At 52.3% G+C, this 18,956-nt stretch overlaps 1 protein-coding gene across 1 annotated transcript in view; it reads right to left on the bottom strand.

Moving 5' to 3' along the window:
- Positions 1-18,956, bottom strand: part of LOC140897406 (arf-GAP with SH3 domain, ANK repeat and PH domain-containing protein 1-like) — a 119,044-nt gene that overhangs the window by 79,027 nt on the left and 21,061 nt on the right. The window contains exons 3-6 of the mRNA XM_073310052.1: positions 17,342-17,487; positions 7,460-7,534; positions 2,079-2,128; positions 1,842-1,971 (exon numbers count right to left, since the gene is read on the bottom strand). Coding sequence (XP_073166153.1) covers positions 1,842-1,971; positions 2,079-2,128; positions 7,460-7,534; positions 17,342-17,487 — 401 coding nt within the window. The remainder of the gene's footprint in view (positions 1-1,841; positions 1,972-2,078; positions 2,129-7,459; positions 7,535-17,341; positions 17,488-18,956) is intronic.

Raw genomic sequence — 18,956 nt, 5'->3', positions numbered from 1 at the left:
TTTGTGTGAATAGTTGGGATTATGTTTTCCAATGTGCATTAGTTTGCATTCATCAACACTGAATTTCATCCGCCATTTTGTTGCCCAGTCACTCAGTTTTGTGAGATCCCTTTGTAGCTCTGTGCAGTCTGCTCTGGGCTTAACAATCTCGAGTAGTTTTGTATCATCTACAAATTTTGCCACCTCTCTGTTTACCCCTTTTTCCAGATCATTTATGAATACATTGAACAGCCCTGGCCCCAGTACACACCCCTGGGGCACACCGCTATTTACCTCTCTCCATTCTGAAAACTGACCCTTTATTCCTGCCCTTTGGTTCCTATTTTTAACCAGTTACTGATCCATGAGAGGAACTTCTCTACTTGCTTGTAAATTCACTGAATGTTCCATTGCACCAAGCGTGCTCCCTGACCCCTCCAAGGAGGAGGGAGCTTGTGCAAGCTACATTTAGATGGCTAGGATGAAGGCTACACCCAGGGCCCCATGGGAGCTTTCTCTGGATGCTTCCAGTTCCCCATGCAGGGCCAGCTAGGCTGGGGACTCCAGGGACTCAGTGGGGGAGGAGGAGACCGTTTAACAAGGAGGGGGTTATGTTTATGAGGCAGCAGGGAGCATTATGGGGAAGGGACAGGCTGTAGATCAGTTACAGTGGAACCTGGCTGCTGTTCAGAAAGGACAAGAGGCTTGGGGGCGTTTCATGAGGCACTGGGCGAAGCTGACGAGACCTGAGGAGCACACGAGTCAGACAAAGCAGCTGTCTGGATGTCAGGAATAGCAAGGGCTCTGTACCCAGTGAAGGGGGGGACACAAATACAGTTGGCCTGGGCATGGGCAGCGCATGACTCCCACATTTGGGGAGGCTGGGCATGAGCGCTGGAAGCTCCTGAGAAGCGGGGGGCCACTGATGCCCAGACTGTGGCCCTGCCCCCTGCTCCGCCTCGAGGCTTGGCCCCTTTCTCCCAAGGCCATCCCACCCCTCTCTGCCCTGAGGCCCCTCTGCCTGCCCCTCTCTGCCCCCTCCCACCACTCGTGCCTCTCTGCCCCTCCCCCAAGCCCCGCCGCTCACGCTTCTTTGCCCCCTCCCCTAAGACCCTGCACCAACCGCTCGCACCTCTCCGCCCCGCTACCTGCCCACCACTCGGCGGGTGGAGAGGCATGAGCGGCAGGCGGGGCAGGGCTTGGGGGAAGAGGCAGAGTGGGGACAGGAAGAGGAGCAGTGCAGGCGGGGCCAGGGGGAAGAGGATGAGCACCACGGGGCCTTGGGGCAAAGCAAGGGCCAGACTATGACCCAGGCACCCTTTTGGAGGCAGGGCTCCAAAGGCACGGGCCGGCGGCATGCCTCCCAAGGGAGGTGCACCGCATTGTGTTTGGGGAGGCTTAGCATCCCCTAGCCTCTTCTGCCCGCTGCTCACGGGCCTGGGGAAGGGAGAGGGGATGGGCACAGTTGTAATTTCTGTAAATTCAACAAGGTATCAGACTACAGGAAACAAGGCATCTGGTCAAAAATGAACAGTAGGAACATCTCTGTGCCACACAAGAAGCTGAAAAGCAGCCACCAGGAGCTAGGCTGGCTGGCAATGGAAGAGGCCTTGATATAATCCCCACAAATACATTCAATTGGAGTTAAAAAAAACCCATAACAATGTGAGAATTAGGAGTCTTCCTCTTCAAGAGTTTCCCTTCCCCATCCCCGAGCCACTCTGCACCTTTCCTCCCACAGCCCACGGCTGAGACTTCCAAGTTCCCATCAGGTGGGAGTTGCAGAGAAGAGGCCAGTGCTGCTCAGTGGAAAGGGTCATTGCTCTAGGTGCTTGTGATGCTGCTGCTCCCCCACCGCTTACCTCACACATGTTTAACTGGAACATCCTGCGCTCCTTCTCCATCTCCTCAGCGATCTCCCCTCCCACCACCTCGCTCCGCACCAGCCCATGCTGCTTCGCCAGCTCCCGCTTCTCCTTCTCAATCTTTGTGCTTGAAGAAAGGCAAAAAACACCCTGAAAGGCTCCCTTGGGCCAGGCTTTATTAGAATCGGCTCCCGGTGAGCCTGAGTAAAGAGGACAGGGGGCAGGTCAACTTACAGTTTATTCTCATAGTCTTTCCAGGCTTTGTCAAAAGGCTTTTTGAAGTCCTGGTAAGAGACGGGTAAGTGATTAGTGACAATGGCCCCGTACAATATGCCCCCTGTTCCTTACCCCTGGCACGGCAGAGCTTTCTACGCAAACCACACCGCGCTGCTAGCCTGCCTAGTCAGGGCCCAAATGTGCGCTCTAGCCTGTTTGTTATGGCCACGTCTGCTGCCCGGCTAGTAAGTCAGCTGGTCTGCGTGTCCCATGTAGTGGTATCCTTTGGACGCGTCATTCCGAACCTGCAGGGGCTGGAAGCCGTGCAGGGGACACCAGAGTGCTCTCTACAGCTACCCCCGGCCCCCCACCCCCATGCTGCTGGATTGAAACTGTTGCACTCACCTGCTGGAGAATCTGCACCACCTCACTCTGCACATCGCTGAGAGTGAGTTCCCCTGGTGCTCCTGCAGTGTGCATGAAAGCTAAAACAGGAACCCCCCCCCAAACACATACACACACACAGACCACACGTGTATACACAGACCCAGAGCCACACAGACTTATGTTTACACACGTGAGCACACAAGGATATACAGGCACGTGGATTTTATAGCCAGACGGGACCATTAGATCATCTAAGCTGACCTCCTGGCTAGCATGGGATATTCAGTTTCATCCCATTACCTCTGCATTGAGCCAAATAATTTGTGTTTGGTTAAAGCATGTTCCAGAAAGGCAGCCAGTCTGGATCTGAAGACACCAAGAGATGGAGAATCCACCTCTTCCCTTTGGAGTTTGTTCCAATGGTTAATCACTCTCATGGTTACAAACTGGGCCTTATTTCTCATTTTAATTTGTTTGGCTTCAGTGTGTAGCTGTTGGTTCTTGTTCTGCCTTTCTTCCATATGTTAAAGAGCCCTTTAATACATGGTATTTTCTCACCAGGAAGGTGTCACAGATCCTTTCTAGCTGCCCAATAGGATTGCTGTGAGGGGAATCATAGATTCACAGATATTAAGGTCAGAAGTGACCATTATGATCATCTAGTCTGACCTCCTGCACAACGCAGGCCACAGAATCTCACCCACCCACTCCTGCGAAAAACCTCTCACCTATGTCTGAGCTATTGAAGTCCTCAAATTGTGGTTTAAAGACTTCAAGGAGCAGAGAATCCTCCAGCAAGTGACCTGTGCCCCATGTTACAGACGAAGGCGAAAAACCTCCGGGCCTCTTCCAATCTGCCCTGGAGGAAAATTCCTTCCCGACCCCAAATATGGCGATCAGCTAAACCCTGAGCATATGGGCAAGATTCGCCAGCCAGATACCCAGGAAAGAATTCTCTGTAGTAACTCAGATCCCACCCCATCTAACATCCCATCACAGGCCATTTGGGCCTATTTACCATGAATATTTAAAGATCAATTAATTGCCAAAATCATGTTATCCCATCATACCATCTCCTCCATAAACTTATCGAGTTTAATCTTAAAGCCAGATAGGTCTTTTGCCCCCAAGCTGTGCTGTGGATTTCCAGGGGGTTTCAAGCTCCTGAAGTCTGAATAGAGCCCAACCACTGCCCGAATCTCGGGGCCCTTAAGCACATTCTCAGGCTGCAGACCTTCTAGCTGGCAACCCCCAACTGTTGGAACCTGCTGTCCAGCCACCTAGCCCCTCTGGGCGCAGTGCTGACCCTTCAGACCCTCTGCCAGAACTCCACCCAACAGCAGGAAGCTTCTGGTTTACACTTCAACTCTTTCAGGGGCAGACAGCAGTTGTGAAGCAGTCAACACACACGCACACACACACATTTTATTCAATATATCAACCCTACGCTCTTTATACTTAGGCCTGGTCTACACTACAGAGTTAGGTCAACGTAAGGCAGCATCCACACTGCAGTGGTGCTCCCACTGATGTCAGTCACCCACTACATCGACTTAACTCCACCTCCGCGAAAGGCACAGTGCTTAGGTCGATGTATTTAGGGTGACACAGTGTCCACGTAGACACTGCGTTACTTACATCGCCTGTTGGCAATCAGCTGGGCATGGGACTGACATCTGGAGTCTCCCTCATACCCCAGCAGAGCCGTCAGCTCCAGGACAGCGCCCGCAGTTCATCACTTTTCTCCCCCTTTCAAAAAAGAACAGAGCAGGGGTACATGACAAGTACTCCAAGGGTGTTCTGCCCACCCTCCCCCTTTCAACAGCACATCTGCTTTACTTCTTATTAATTTAAACTTCATACAGTCAGTCAACAAACAGATAAACAGTTCCAATCACCACCCCAAAACAGAGTTTCATGACAACATTCTAGATCAGTTCCCAATGTCACACCCCCTTGGGGCGAGGTGAAGTGTGTTTGCTTCCCCCATCCCCCTCAGGTTTAATTACACCTCCACTGACCAACATGAAACCATAGATTAAGGGGCAATTTTCTCCCTCCTTAACCTCAAGACTCCACCCAGCGGTTGCTTCACACCTCTCTAGGGCTTTTCCCACATTCTACCAAGCATCATTAATTGATAGCACTCTTTACTACCCAGAGTCGCCCTCATGCCAGGGGAGCTCTGACACTTCATGTTTCAGCTGTGCCTCAGTTTCCCTTCCCCTGCAGAGTTTTGAAACCTACCACCTATTAGCAGTGCCTAGTTTCCTTGCTCTCCGTGGAGTCCTGGGCCACAATGTTGCTTAGCTGTCCCAGTATCCCACAGCTATTAACATTCTGTCCCAGATTCTAGCAAGTGCCTCTTCCTGGCCTCCCCCTGGGATTGCTGTGAGGGCAATCTCAGCCTCTATGCTCGGGATTCCCAGAGGTGTATCAAGATCCTGGAGCCTGAACAACATTCAGCCACAGCCCCTGTCAGAGAAGGTATTTATATACTCAAGATTTATTAAAAATTAACATCAATGAGCCAGAGAGCTCCTCAGCCAACATCTTTAGAACTTTTGGGTTTAATATTTATCCCTAGCAGCTGGTGTTAACATCCTCAGTTACTAATAGAAGGTTACTTGGAAGGTATTTCTTCATCCTCATGTGACACATGCACATCATCCTGCTTCTTTCCAAATCCAGAACAGAAATATTTATTGAACACTTCTACCTCTTCTGCATCATTAACAATTTTACCCTCTTCATCGAATAATGGGCACGTGCACACACAGATATCAATACAGAGAAGCACACCTGAAAGCAACACACACTTACACACACATGTACGAAGGGTCATGGTGGATTCTCTACCACTGGCAATTTTTAAACCAAAATTGGATGTTTTTCTAAAAGTTCAGCTCTAGTTCAAAGAGGAAATGTTCCAGGGGGTCCTCTAGCCTGTGCTATACGGGAGGTCAGACTAGATGATCACAATGGGCCCTTCTGGCCTTGGAATCTATGAAAGTAGGAGAGGCATGCACACCCAGCAACACACATGTACAGATACATGTACACACATGTACAACACACATGTACAGATGCACCCATAGCCACCACGTGCACACACAAACATATAGTGGGGGAGCTCCCTGGGAGAGCGCATGTTAGAGACCACAGGGGGTGGGCAGGAAACACCGGGGGGGGGGCGGCGAGGAGCCCACAAAGGCCGCACACTCCCATCAAAGGGGCCTCCACTGAGAGGTCACAAGGGTGTACATTTGCCTGGGGAAGGCCACAGAGGGCATGATTTGACTGGGGCAGGGGCAAGGGTTTACTCGGAGGCCATGGGAGGTGCACACTCACACCAGGGGAGACCCCGCTGGGAGGTCACAGGAGGTGCATACTCACCCAGGGATGCCCCGCTGAGAGACCAGGGGTACCATGCACTCACAGGGGGGCTCGCTGGGTGGCTATGGGGGACATGCACTCACCTGGGGGCTTCCTGGGGGGCCATGGGGACACTAGGGTTGCCAACTGCTCATCACACAAACCCAAACACCTATGCCCCGCCCCTGCATCGCCCCTTCCACAAGGCCATGACCCGCTCTTTATCCCCCTGCCTCTATCGCTCGCTCTTCCCCACCCTCACTCACTTTCAGTGGGGTGGGGCGAGGGGTTGGGGTGGAGGGGGTTTGGGGTGCAGGCTCTGGGAGGGAGTTTGGGTATGGGAGGGGCCTCAGGACTGGGGCATGGGGCTGGAGTGTGGGAGGGGGTTTGGGGTCCTGGCTCCAGGAGGGAGCTCAGGGTTGGGGCAGGTGTGTGGGGTGTGGGAGGAGGTGAGGGGTGTGGGCTCTGGGAGGGAGTTTGGGTTCTGGATGGGGCTCAGGGCTGGGGCAGAGGGTTGCAGTGCGGGAGCGGGTGAGGTTTACAGGTTCCAGCTGGGCAACACTTACCTCAGGCAGCTCCCAGGTGGCATCGCATCGGAGCTAAGGCAGTCTCCCTGCCTGCCGTGGCCCCATGCCGCTCCTGAAAGCAGCCGGCATGTCCCTGCGGCCCCTGGGGGGGCAGAGGGCTCCATGCGCTGCCCCTGTCTGCAGGCACCACCCCCGCAGTTCCCGGCCAATGAGAGCTGCAGAGTCGGCGCTCGGGCTGGGAGCAGTGTGTGGAGACTCCCTGCCCCCTCCCAGGGACTGCAGGGACATGCTGGCCGCTTTCAGGAGCAGCATGGGGCCAGGGCACACAGGGAGCCTGCCTTAGCCCCGCTGCGCTGCTGGACTAAAATCTCCTGGTTTGGCTTCAATAGCCTCTGGGAGATGGAGCTTGATTCCAGGAGACTGCCAGCAAAACCAGGAGGGCTGGCAACCCTGGGGACATGTGCTCAACAGGGTCTCCCTGGGGGGTCCTGGGGACATGCACTCGCCAGGGGGTCCCTGGGAAGCCATGGGGACACGCAGTCACTGGGGGTGGCTGGTAAGGGATTTCTGGGATGCCATGCACACTCAGTGCAGGAGGGTGCACGCTCATCCGGTGAGGGAGCTGATTGGGAGGCCATGGGGGATGCTCACACGGTGATGTAATGGGAAGCTATGAAGTATTTAGGGGTAAACAGGTTCTTTTGTTCCCTGGGAACTCCCATGACACCCCTTGGTTCAGCCAAAGGGCTGCAGGCAAATTGGGTCAGAGAAGTGGGAGGAGTGAAGAGGTGGGCGGGGACTTTGCCCTGCTGTCAATCGCATCTATGCCTGCATCCTGCTCAGAGGCTGGGGCAGGCTGGAGAACAGCGGCGGCAGGTGGCTGCGTGCCAGGGCCCTGGAGACAGAGATGGAGTTTTCCCACGGGCTCCAGAGCACTGCTGGGCCCAGCTGCTCCCACAGCATGCTCCATGTGGGAGCATGGCCTCCCAACCCAGCTCTTAGCACGTCTCCTGCCTGCTGCTAGTGAAACCGGGGGGCAGGGAACATCCTTCAACTGTGCAACCCCTCTCCCAGGGGCCACCCTGACCGGCCCACTCAGCATCGACTCACCCCTTTGAGCTCCTTTAAATCTCTCTTTACCAGCGAGTCCAGGGAAAAGTTAATGTTGTGAGACAAGCTCTGCAACTGGAAAGAAAGGAGAGAGACTCTGAAGCCTGCATTGTGAATCCACCCAGCACAAAGCCAGGCAGCGGTTCACACCCACTTTGCAGCCTGCAGGAGGATCCCCCTCAGCGCTCTCATCCTGGAGAATGGCTCCTTGGGGAAGCACTTTTCTTATGGATTCTGTTGATTGCCATCTTTTCCCTTGGGCCCTGATTCTGCAGCTGGAGGACAAACACAGCAACCTCCGCCCCACCTGGAGCAGGCAGGGTGTGGAGGTGTCAGAAGGAGCCCTGTCGTCCCACGCACCCTCAGGCATGTGGGGAGGGGCTGAGACTCCCTTGCTGGTGCCTCACATCGTGCAGGTAGCTGGGAGGTTGTGAGGGAAAGGCCGGTGTTCATGGGCAAAGGGCAGGGTGGAAAATATTCTCCCACAACCAAATCCAAGGGGATTTTCACCAGCATTCTGGAACGCACATGTCTGTCCCACTCCAAACACAGAGCTTCCAGAGCAGTTCAGAGAGAGAAAGAGAGTTTGATATGGGTAAAAAACGTTGGCTACTTTTCCTTTTCTTAATTCTCAAAAAACAATTCTGCTCATATTTTAAAGAGAAAAAAGCCCTCAGACAGAAACCAGAGCTGGAAAATTCCAGGCTGAAAGATGAAACTTGACCAAGTTATAAGCAACTAAACCAGGGCCTCTAAAATGGATACATGTAGCCAACCATAACTGGAGAGGTCACGTGCCAGCTCTAATTCCCAGACAGGAAACCTCATTGGCTTTCAGTTATCACTATACAAGGGATTTTTGAAACAAGACAAACACTGCAAGGAAACGAGATTAAGTCATTTCACCATCTATCCTACTCTCTGAATATATCAGACACCCCGATAACTTCAAACCACAACCAAAGTCTAACTCAAAATGCAATTAAAGCCTTAACTCCAACCCTTACAAGTGTGTTCCCAGCAGGGAGCGGATTCTGAGCAGTGTAATTCAGGAGTTGACAGAGCTACACAGGTGAGGAGGATCAGGCTCTGTATCATTTGTATTTCAGAAGAATCTGGAGGCTACAGCTATGATCAGAGTCTGATTGTGCTAGGTGCTGTACAAAGACATAATAAGAGCCAGCACCTGCCCAAAGGGCTACATTCACAAGGGGATTTTGATGCCTACCTGCTCTTTAGGGGCCCACATCCAACATGCAGGCACCACTGGCATTCACACAACCCCTACTCAGCTGCCACATATATTCCCTACATTCCCAAGAAGTGTGCGCAGAATTGCCTATGTCCTGAGGACAGTGCTGAGCAGCTCGGCACCCTCACTCATGCCTAGCCCTAGCGGGAGTCTCAAACGAGACATTCTCTATGTAACTGCTCGCAGGGGCCAATCCAATAGGCATACTCAGAGCCTTCCTCCCACAATAGCCCAGGGGTAGGGCACGCACTGGGGTGTAGGAGACCCAGGTTCAAATCTGCCTGATCTGGAGCAGGGATTTGAACCCAGAGCTCCCCCATCCCAGGTGAGTGGTCTGGGCACAGCACCACCTCTGTCATTTTTTGTGAGCAAAGGCCTAATTCTTTTTGGGGCTCCTTGGCATTTCCTAATGGCTGGCCCAAGTGGCTCCCTGCTCAGCAGGCTGGCACCTGAGCAACCCTTTCTTAGGGTCCCCACTTCTCCAGGCATGGCATGGGGAGTAAGGAGCCTAACTGGGAATGAGGAATCCACAAGGTGGCAGGGTCCCTAGGAGTTGGCGTTGAAATGCCCAGGTCCCCCTTGTGAATGTAGCCCAAAGCACTTAGCTCCATACAAACCATTCCCCACACAGCACTGCAGCTGTCATGTCTCTTCCAATCTTTGGTAGTTTTCTTAAAGCCCCAGCTCCTCGAGTCATGTGAATAGATGAGACCATCAGCTTCCATTAAAAAAGGAAGTTTCTAGTCCTCCTTGTTGTGGAGAAAATCATGGAAACATGACCTGAGTGCAGCCTACAGGCTCAAAAGCAGAAGGCAAAGTGAAAGAACCTGTTTATGTTTTAAAATCTCATGACTGTTGGAAGGCCTAACTCAGGCTTTTTGAATACTTGGGAGAAAGGACACTGGCTTCACTTTGCTGATGGACTTGGAAAAATCAAATCCTGGGGGAGGAGCCTGTCACAGTTCAGGGCAGGTCAGCTGTATCCCGCAGTAAGGGCAGCCACTCCAGGCATTCAGCTCCTCAGTTATTGCCTTTTCCAGCACAGACCAGCTGCCCTAGGACACCTGTTTGCTTTCTCTTCAGGGACAGAGAACAGTGCAATTGCTACAGAGACAAGTTACCACCAAAAATAAATAAAAAAATAAAGATTTGATCAATTATAGACCAGTGTGAGTTTCAGAAGTATTAATTTTCAGTTCAAAAACAGTACAAATGGAAGCAGCAAAAATAAAATGTCACACACATTTTAGGAAACATGACACCAAACAATGGTGTATTAATTCAGTATAATTTCCATCAGTCCTGTCTTGTCAGTGGGAGGACTGTGTGTGTTTCCTCACTATACAAAGTACTGGAATTTGGGGTTGCCGTGCAGGAAGGAAAAGACGTAAGTCATCTTCAACAGAAAGCCAGGAGCAATACTTGGAATTGTGGTTAAAGATGACTCGCATAGTTAGGTAGCTGAAAAAGGAACAAGGGCTTTAAGAGCCCCATGTGTTAACTCACAAAACTCAGATCCCACTGATACCCAAAAGTCTGCATCTCACATTTGTGCTGCAGTTCCTTGTCACTTGACAGGGCAATAAGGCTTTCCTCTTCTTTTGAAGACAGCATAGCTGTGGGGTTCGGCTTAAAGCTGATGGGTTCCTGGTCCCTTGATTTCATTGGTCTGTACCCACTTCAGGAAAGTATTCAGAAAACGGCTCCTGCCGTCCCCCTCGGTGCTGAAGACTTACATCCTGGATGCTGTCAACAGATAGATCACTGCACTGTTGCACAACATCCTCCAGCGTTGAAAACATGGAGAGAGATCCCTGCTGCACACATGAAGACCACAGTTCAAGTTTGTTAATGAATGCTGCTATCCGATCATTAGCAATGAGAACATTAACATCTTGTCCCTGAAGTGCCACATTCAGAGAATTCAGTCGCTCGAATATATCAGCCAGATATGACAACAAGTATATCTGGTGAATGTCACTGAAATGCTGTTCAAGTGGAGAGGTATCAGCAAGAAGAATACGGACTTCCTCACGCAGCTCACATAGCCTTGTCAGCACTTTGCCCTGGGACAGCCAACAAACTTTTGCATGTAACAACTGTGTGAAGTTTGCCCCCATCTCTTTGCATAAAATGGCAAAAATCCTTGAATTAACCGGACGCGACTTTATAGAGTTTATAATTTTTACTGTAACTGAAAGAACATTGCTGAGCTCCTCTGGCATCGTCTTCACAGCCAATGCCTTTCTGTGAACCATAGAATGATTCCAGGTAGCTGTAGGGGCCACTTCTTGTACCTCTCTCACAATCCCGCTATGCCATCCTGTCATAGACCATGCTCCATGGCTGCATTCCAAAACAACATCCCCAAACAAGACCAGTGTCTTGGACAAAATTATTTAATAGTTGAAAAAGTTCTATATGAGTTGCTTGTGTTGGAAGTGGATGGCAAAACAGAAATCCCTCTTTTAATTCTGTTGCTATAGCAATTCAAATATACACCAGTAGCTGTATCAATCTGAACTGAATAATATGGGCTCTGACGAACACTTTCTCGGAGCAGCTCTTTTACATCAGGGGCCGTCTCCACAACATGGTGTGAAACTGTGTCATTGGAAAGTGGGATCATGTCTAGCTGTGATGCTGCTTCTGCAGAAAAGGACCTAGGGGTTACAGTGGACGAGAAGCTGGATATGAATCAACAGTGTGCCCTTGTTGCCAAGAAGGCCAATGACATTTTGGGATGTACAAGTAGGGGCATTGCCAGCAGATGGAGGGACGTGATCGTTCCCCTCTATTCGACATTGGTGAGGCCTCATCTGGAGTACTGTGTCCACTTTTTGGCCCCATACTACAAGAAGAATGTGGAAAAATTGGAAAACGTCCAGTGGAGGGCAACAAAAATTATTAGGGGGCTGGAACACATGACTTATGAGGAAAGGCTGAGGGAACTGGGATTGTTTAGTCTGCAGAAGAGAAGAATGAGGGGGGATTTGATAGCTGCTTTCAACTACCTGAAAGGGGGTTCCAAAGAGGATGGATCTAGACTGTTCTCAGTGGTAGCAGATGACAGAACGAGGACTAATGGTCTCAAGTTGCAGTAGGGGAGGTTTAGGTTAGATATTAGGAAAAACTTTTTCACTAGGAGAGTGGTGAAACACTGGAATGCGTTACCTAAAGAAGTGGTGGAATCTCCTTCCTTAAAGTTTTTAAGGTCAGGGTTGACAAAGCCCTGGCTGGGATGATTTAGTTGGGGGATTGGTCCTGCTTTGAGCAGGGGGTTGGACTAGATGACCTCCTGAGGTCCCTTCCAACCCTGAGATTCTATGATTCTCCTGTCACCACTGTGCACGTATCCTTTGCAGCTGGAAGTAGCAGTTTCTCACCTATGTTGTACAGTCTACCAGCTTTGGCAATGCACAAAGCCATGCAGTAAGAATCCTCAGTAGCCTTTATGTTAACACTGTACACTTCAACAACTTTTGTCCTATTAACTCACTGAGCTTCCTCTGAAAAAACTCTACAGGTTTAGATACTCAGGTAGCACATCTTGTTTTGAGATGCTGGCGTAGCTTGCAGGGCCACATACTGTCGTTTGCCAGTTCTTCGCCACATACAACACATTGAAGCCTCGGTGCATTGCTGGACCCGCTCCATGTAAAGCCCAGTTTGAAATAAGCTTAGTCGTATTTTCGGCTTTTGCATTTTGCTGGAACGTCTGCTGCTGCCCTCGCTTTGGCTTGTGTTGTACACTTTACTCCCTTTGTCACAAAACCATCCATTTCTCGGGTAAGCTCTTTCTCACTGTCAGTGTGTTGCTGCTAATGGTTTTAAGTTCTTGTGGGGAAAACCACACAAAGGACCTGTCACAGTTGCTAAGAGAGTCCTGTGTGGGACTAGTGAAGAGCCCTGCAGTGCCCAGTGTGGCTGTGGCTCCCCCTGTCATCCCAGGCTCCCGCTGTCACCGTGGAGCAGGCTGCGGCTCTGGTAGCGGGAGCCAGGACTGAGAGCCAGAGTCACATCCTGCCCCGCTGTGACAGTGGGAGCCCAAGCCGATTGCTGGAGCTATTAAAAAACACACACACGTACACACAGAGAGCTTGCGCCTCCCTTTACACATTCCCATGCCTCGAGAGGCGTGCCCCACACTTTAAGAACTGCTGTTCTATACCCATTAACTCAGAGGCCTCATGAACCGTGGTAACCAGTTCCACATCGAGCTGATGCCTCAATATAGGTTATGTCCTCTTTCTTCTGAGCTGCCCGAAACCTTCTCCAATATGCTTCAGGGGTCAGTTTAAACTTCAGTCACAAAACTTGTTTTCAATTATCATAATCGTTACAGTCTTCCCATAAGGGTAAAGATGTCCAGGGCCTTTGCCTAGCAAGCAGTGGACCCAGGTCCCTTACTATGTCCCCTTGTCTGAGCTTATTTAATTCACATAGCGAGGAAGTCATTTGGAGTCTATGCCACCCACGGGCACAGGTCCTTGGCGTCTGGCTCCACCTGCCGGACAATGCTTCTGCTGCAACAGTTTCGCCATCTTGATCTGATATTGATGCTCCCTGTCCTTTTCTCTCTTCTCTGTTGTGGCATTGTGCTGGCGTTTGGTCTTACTGGCACTGCTGCGGGTCCCAGACTGCTTTCTCTTGCTAGAGCAAGGTCTGCAAGCTGCGAGGTTTCCAGATGCACTCTGTCCCTCTCCAGCTGAAGCCTCTCTTGCTCCAGCTGTTGAGCGTCCAGCACCCCTCTTGCAGTGGTGGCCTTGGTCTGGACAGAACACAGTAGCTGACTGTCAGCCTCTTCCCTGTTTCTCTCCAGGGCATTGGCTCCAAAATTCTCCATCTACTGGGCCCTCTGTCAGTCGACTGGATGTTCTCTGTGAACATGGACCATCATTGCTTGACTGGTCATACGAATACAGCAAATCACTAAATATGATTTTGCTCTATCTTCAGGGCTAATCTCCCTTTCCCTGCATAGCTCAACCAACAGATTTGTCTTCAGTTGTTCATAATTCATTTTCCCCATCTCCCTTTTCACTGTGCCTTACCCCAGAAAGACTACTGAGGCTTTGTTCTCTGTGCCGTTCCTGTCTAAGTAACTTGCTTTTGCTGCTGTTGGCATTTATGCAATTGACATTGTTAGAGATCCCACCAATGCTGCCACCATAGAGATCGCGGTTCAAGGTGGCTGCACCTGGATTTCCCCTCTGTGGTTCAGCAAAGACACTCACTCTCAGGCTAGTAGCTCCCCAGCCATTGCCCTTTTGGGTGGAGACCCGCAGCTCTCTCCCCTCTGAGCAGGGCACTCCCAGGGTGTACAGCACCCTGTCTTCACTGTGTCATTCCCAGCGCAGACCGGCTGCCCAAGGACACCTGTTTGCTTTCTCTTCGGAGACAGAGAACAGTGCAATTGCTACAGAGACAAGTTACCACAAAGCTCTTCCTAAGCAGGCCAAGTTTATTCCTAGGGTACAAAGCATTACTGAGAAAACAGTGAAAGAGCAAAAGAAACTACCCGCATGCTAATAAGCTCACCAGAGTTACCCCAACTCCCTCATGGGCTCTGGCAAGTGCAGGCTTTTAATACCACACCCTAGGAGCCTCCTTGTGGTACACGGTCATCAGAGCTTCAGCTCAGAACAAGCACCCAGTAGGCCAAGTCCTACCAACCCTCCCCTAAGAACTGGGGCCCTCTGGGCTCCAGGGGTCCTGCCCATTTGCTGGAGCAGGGAGAAGCCCTAAGGCAGGTTAAACCCCAGGCTTTTATTCAAAAGTCTGTTCTTTGTCTGGTGGGCTCTGGAGAATCCAGTCTGCACAAGCATATGCAGCTCTCCCCAGGGGGTGACTTCAAAGGGCTGGGAATGGAGGAGGTACATTAGTATCCCCCCTCCCTGCTAGAGAAGAGGCACACAATGCCACAACAACACAGCCACAACTGCCTTTTTCACACTGTGCCCAAAGGTGCTAATCCCAATTCCATACGGTTTAACTTAACTCAATAAAGCTTATCCTCATTCCATCAGGATATTGCAGGATATTGTCCGTCTGTCACAGAGCCTCCTCTGGGGCAGAACATATTGAAATGAAAGTCATAAGTAGTCTCAAACCAGAGGGCTCAACCTGCAAACACATGCTACTAGGACTGCCTCTTACCCCCATCCAGGAACTACTCCCAGCAGGAACTGCAGGCTCAGCGCTTATCTTTCTTTTTGTAGGTGCTGGTGTGGTAGGGGCCCCGTACTTCACAAGACCATAGTCATCAACTTTGCTGAAGAAGTCACCATTTGTGCAGAGCTGCGCTCCAAAACCTGAGTTTTCACTTTTTTAAATGAACGTTGTTAACCTGGAGAATGTTAACTGAGTATGACTGATGTACTGTGCACGCCTGAGTCTGCAGACAGCCTGAAACAGTAACTCTGAAAGGTGTGAACTGCCCCATTCATCTCAGTCTGGGCTCCAGGGACTCTGATTCTGTGGCCAAGTAATCTGGCCATGGAATTCATCATTTCTGCCCCAGAATTCACCATTTTGCTGCAGCCAGATGCCTGACATTTATTTTTGTCTCCCTGCCCTGCTTTGACCTGTCTGTAGCTGCCACTTTCTCTTAAGCTCCTCGCACAAGGGGTCTTAACTAGAAACCTGTGTATGCTCCCTGCATTGCTCTACGGAGACAGGCAGCAGGGACTGGGAACCAGAGCAGGAGTCCTGCCTGTGGCGAGGGGATAAGGGGAGCAAGAGGTGTAGGCTGGGTGGCTGGGCTGCCTGAAGAATAGTACAGGAGCCACGGCCCAGTGAATGGCGCTGGGCCCCTGGAGAGCAGAGCTAAAAGCCCTTCCTTGAAGGGACTCAGGGCGTGTCTACACTCACAGTACTGCAGCGGCACAGCTGCACCGCAGTAGGGCTCGGCGAAGATGCTGCCGACGCCAATAGGAGAGCTTCTCCTGCCGGCCTAGGTCCGGCACCGCCCCGAGAGGCGGGAGCTATGGAGCTATTGTCCCTCTCTGCTATCGCAGGACAGAGCAATGGGCACTTGTGGTTCAGTTGCCTAACGCTTTCCATTATAAACCGCTCTTGCAGCTGTGGCGAAGCGCTCTAACGTCCCCATGGCTTGCGCTGGCCCTTCGGAATTTGGCAGGAGGGTGGGCCTGGGCCCCAGGAGGGACCTTTTGGGGACCTCAGGAAGTCTGTTCATATTTGGTTGAATTACATACTATTAAAAGTCACCATTGCCTGCCAACAATTCACACAGCCAGCTTGGCCTGGGCTTCCTCCCAAGCGCCCGCAGCGTTCCCTGCGCATTGCACATGTTCTGTCTCCAACCTCGCTTCAGAAGCCCCCATGGCACGGAACCCGCAGCCGGGGCACAGGCAAAATGGATCCACCTCCTGCGGCTGCCCATCGAAACACCCTCAGTCTCAACTGAACCCTGACAAATACAGAGCTGAAATCAGGCTGGCTCCCCTGCGATGTTGTAACAGCTATTAGAATGATAAGAATCACAAGAATGTGTTTAATGCTCAGACTTTATTGAATGCTCCTGCGTAGCTGCCTGCACCAATCTCACCTATACCATTGTACCCCAGATTGGATGGTGATATTTGAGCACTTTGTCTTGTGAGTCTCTATGACTGTGTAAATGACCAAACAGGGATAGCCACTGACTAGTATGAAAGGCCGACCTCTAACAAGTGTTTCTCCCTTCCCAAAAGGAAGGGGCCATCCATACCAGATGGACTGTTGGGGATATTGCAAAAAGAAGACAAAAGATTTTGTTGTTGTTCTGCCTTCTCCCCATGAAGATAAGCCAAGCAAGTGGACTCCTCCCATCAACTGAACTGAGGTTGCAGCTCACAGCACATGGCAGAAGGGAGATAAAAATGCCAAACAAAAGGAACCCGAGATCTCTATGCTGCTTGGACTCTGGGGGACAAAATTTTCAAGGCATAAGCAAAGGATCCCCAGCTGCTTAGCCTGGGTTAGCCCTAAGGAACATATAGAGCTGATTATAGAAGCTTTTATTACCTTTTGTTACTTAAGATTGGAACTCATTTGTGTATCTATGTTTACCTGCTTTCACCTTGTAAATAACTCATTTCTTTTTCCTAGTAAATATATTGGTATAAAGCTTATTATAGGACTGGCTACAAGCATTGTCTTTGGTGTGAGATCTAAGGTGGAACAGACTTGGGGTAAGCGACTGGCTCTTTGGGACTAGGAGTAGCCTGAATATTGCTGTGATTCTTGCTGTAAAGGGCCAGCTATCACAAAGGCAGGCTCACCTAGGTGACAAGACAGATGGGAGTAGCCAAGGGGACTGTGCCTGACTTCATGGTTAGGCTGTTGTAGTGCTTGAGGATTGGTTGGTGGTATCCGAGTATAGAACTCCCCACCAACGTGGGGTTTAGGCCCTGCGTCCTAACAGCCCGCCTTGAGGCGGGACTCACGCTCTGAGCACTACAGCGTTACAGCAACCCAGTCCACAATTACACCACCACATGCTGTTTTGTCCATATGACAGTGGCTTCATTTCTCGGTGAGGAAACCAACTGGGCCTTCTACCCCTGACATACGCCTTGTGGCTGGGAGAGCACTCAGGCCTGAGGCACTTGGGCAGCAATTCTTACCAGACCCTTGACTGGGACCAGCAGCTTCTGGGAGAACTCGGCAAAGGAGGTGAAGGCACTGGCCAGTTGCTCGTCACCATCACTCTGGTAGTTTGCGGAGAATTTTTCCTGGGCTGCAATATGAGCTTCTATGTGGCAAGCGAGATCTAGGCACACAAACACCAAAGCCCCAATCAACATGGATAAGGAGAGCAGAGAAGGAAGCTACCATCGACTGTCCAGTGATCCATACCTCAACCCGCTCCCCAGACAGCTGTCAGTGTCTAGGCCAGAGTAGGACAGGGCTGGAAGGGGCAGTCAAGTGGGGGAGAGGAGCACTGGGTCTGGGGGGGATGGATGGGTGAGTGCAGGGGGAAGGTGGGGATTGGGGGTGAGGGGAGCAGGGGCAGGGCTCGGGGCCTGGGGCAGAGCAGCAATGGGGGATGGGACAGGTGAGTGGGGCAAACCAGGGGAAATGTTGGGAGATGCGCAGGTGAGCGGGGCAGAGCAGGGCTGGGGGTGTGGGGAGGGACAAGGCAGGGCTGAGGGGTGGGGCAGGTGAGTGGGGCAGAACAGTGGCAGGACTGGGGGATGGGGCAAGGTAGGGGTGGGAGATGCGGAGAGTGAGTGGGGCAGAGCAGGGGTCGGGGAGGGGCAAGGCAGTGGGCAGGTGAGTGGGGCAGAGCAGGGTTGGGGGTGTGGGGAGGGACAAGGCAGGGCTGAGGGGTGGGGCAGGTGAGTGGGGCAGAACAGTGGCAGGCCTGGGGGATGGGGCAAGGTAGGGGTGGGAGATGCGGAGAGTGAGCGGGGCAGAGCAGGGTTGGGGGTGTGGGGAGGGACAAGGCAGGGCTGAGGGGTGGGGCAGGTGAGTGGGGCAGAACAGTGGCAGGGCTGGGGGATGGGGCAAGGTAGGGGTGGGAGATGCGGAGAGTGAGTGGGGCAGAGCAGGGGTCGGGGAGGGGCAAGGCAGTGGGCAGGTGAGCGGGGCAGAGCAGGGTTGGGGGTGTGGGGAGGGACAAGGCAGGGGCAGAGCAGGGGTCGGGGAGGGGCAAGGCAGTGGGCAGGTGAGCGGGGCAGAGCAGGGTTGGGGGTGTGGGGAGGGACAAGGCAGGGCTGAGGGGTGGGGCAGGTGAGTGGGGCAGAACAGTGGCAGGGCTGGGGGATGGGGCAAGGTAGGGGTGGGAGATGCGGAGAGTGGTGCGGGAAGACCTTGCACCAGGGCGGCTGGAGCCGGTGGGCTCCCGCTCTGGGCACACAGACACTGTGGAGCAGGTATTGCAGGAGGCAGCTCGGGTCCCAGAAGGTGCCCTTGAGAAACAGCCTCTGGCGAGGGTCCCCCCCGCCCCCAGCCCTGGCTGTGCCCCTCAGCAGCAGCAGGGCTGCCTCCTCCTGCTCCTGGCGCGCTGCAGGGTCCCCGGGCTAGCGCTCCGGTCAGTGCTGGGGCGGCAGGGGAGGAGGACGAAGCTCCAGCACAGAGCTCGCTCCCATCCAGCCCCATCAGCGGTGTGGGGGGGCCGGGCTGGGACAGGGGAACAGCCATTCCTTTCAGCTTGGCACTCGCTCTCTGTCAGCTCCCCGCTGGGCAGGGAGCGCCAGGGCCTGTGAGCACGAGTGACCCCAGGCCCGTCTGGCCTGG

Source organism: Lepidochelys kempii, chromosome 13 (genome assembly GCF_965140265.1).
Source record: "Lepidochelys kempii isolate rLepKem1 chromosome 13, rLepKem1.hap2, whole genome shotgun sequence".
NCBI lineage: Eukaryota > Metazoa > Chordata > Testudines > Cheloniidae > Lepidochelys > Lepidochelys kempii.
The sequence above is the reverse complement of the archived record's forward strand: the minus strand, read 5'-3'. Positions and strand labels throughout refer to the sequence as shown.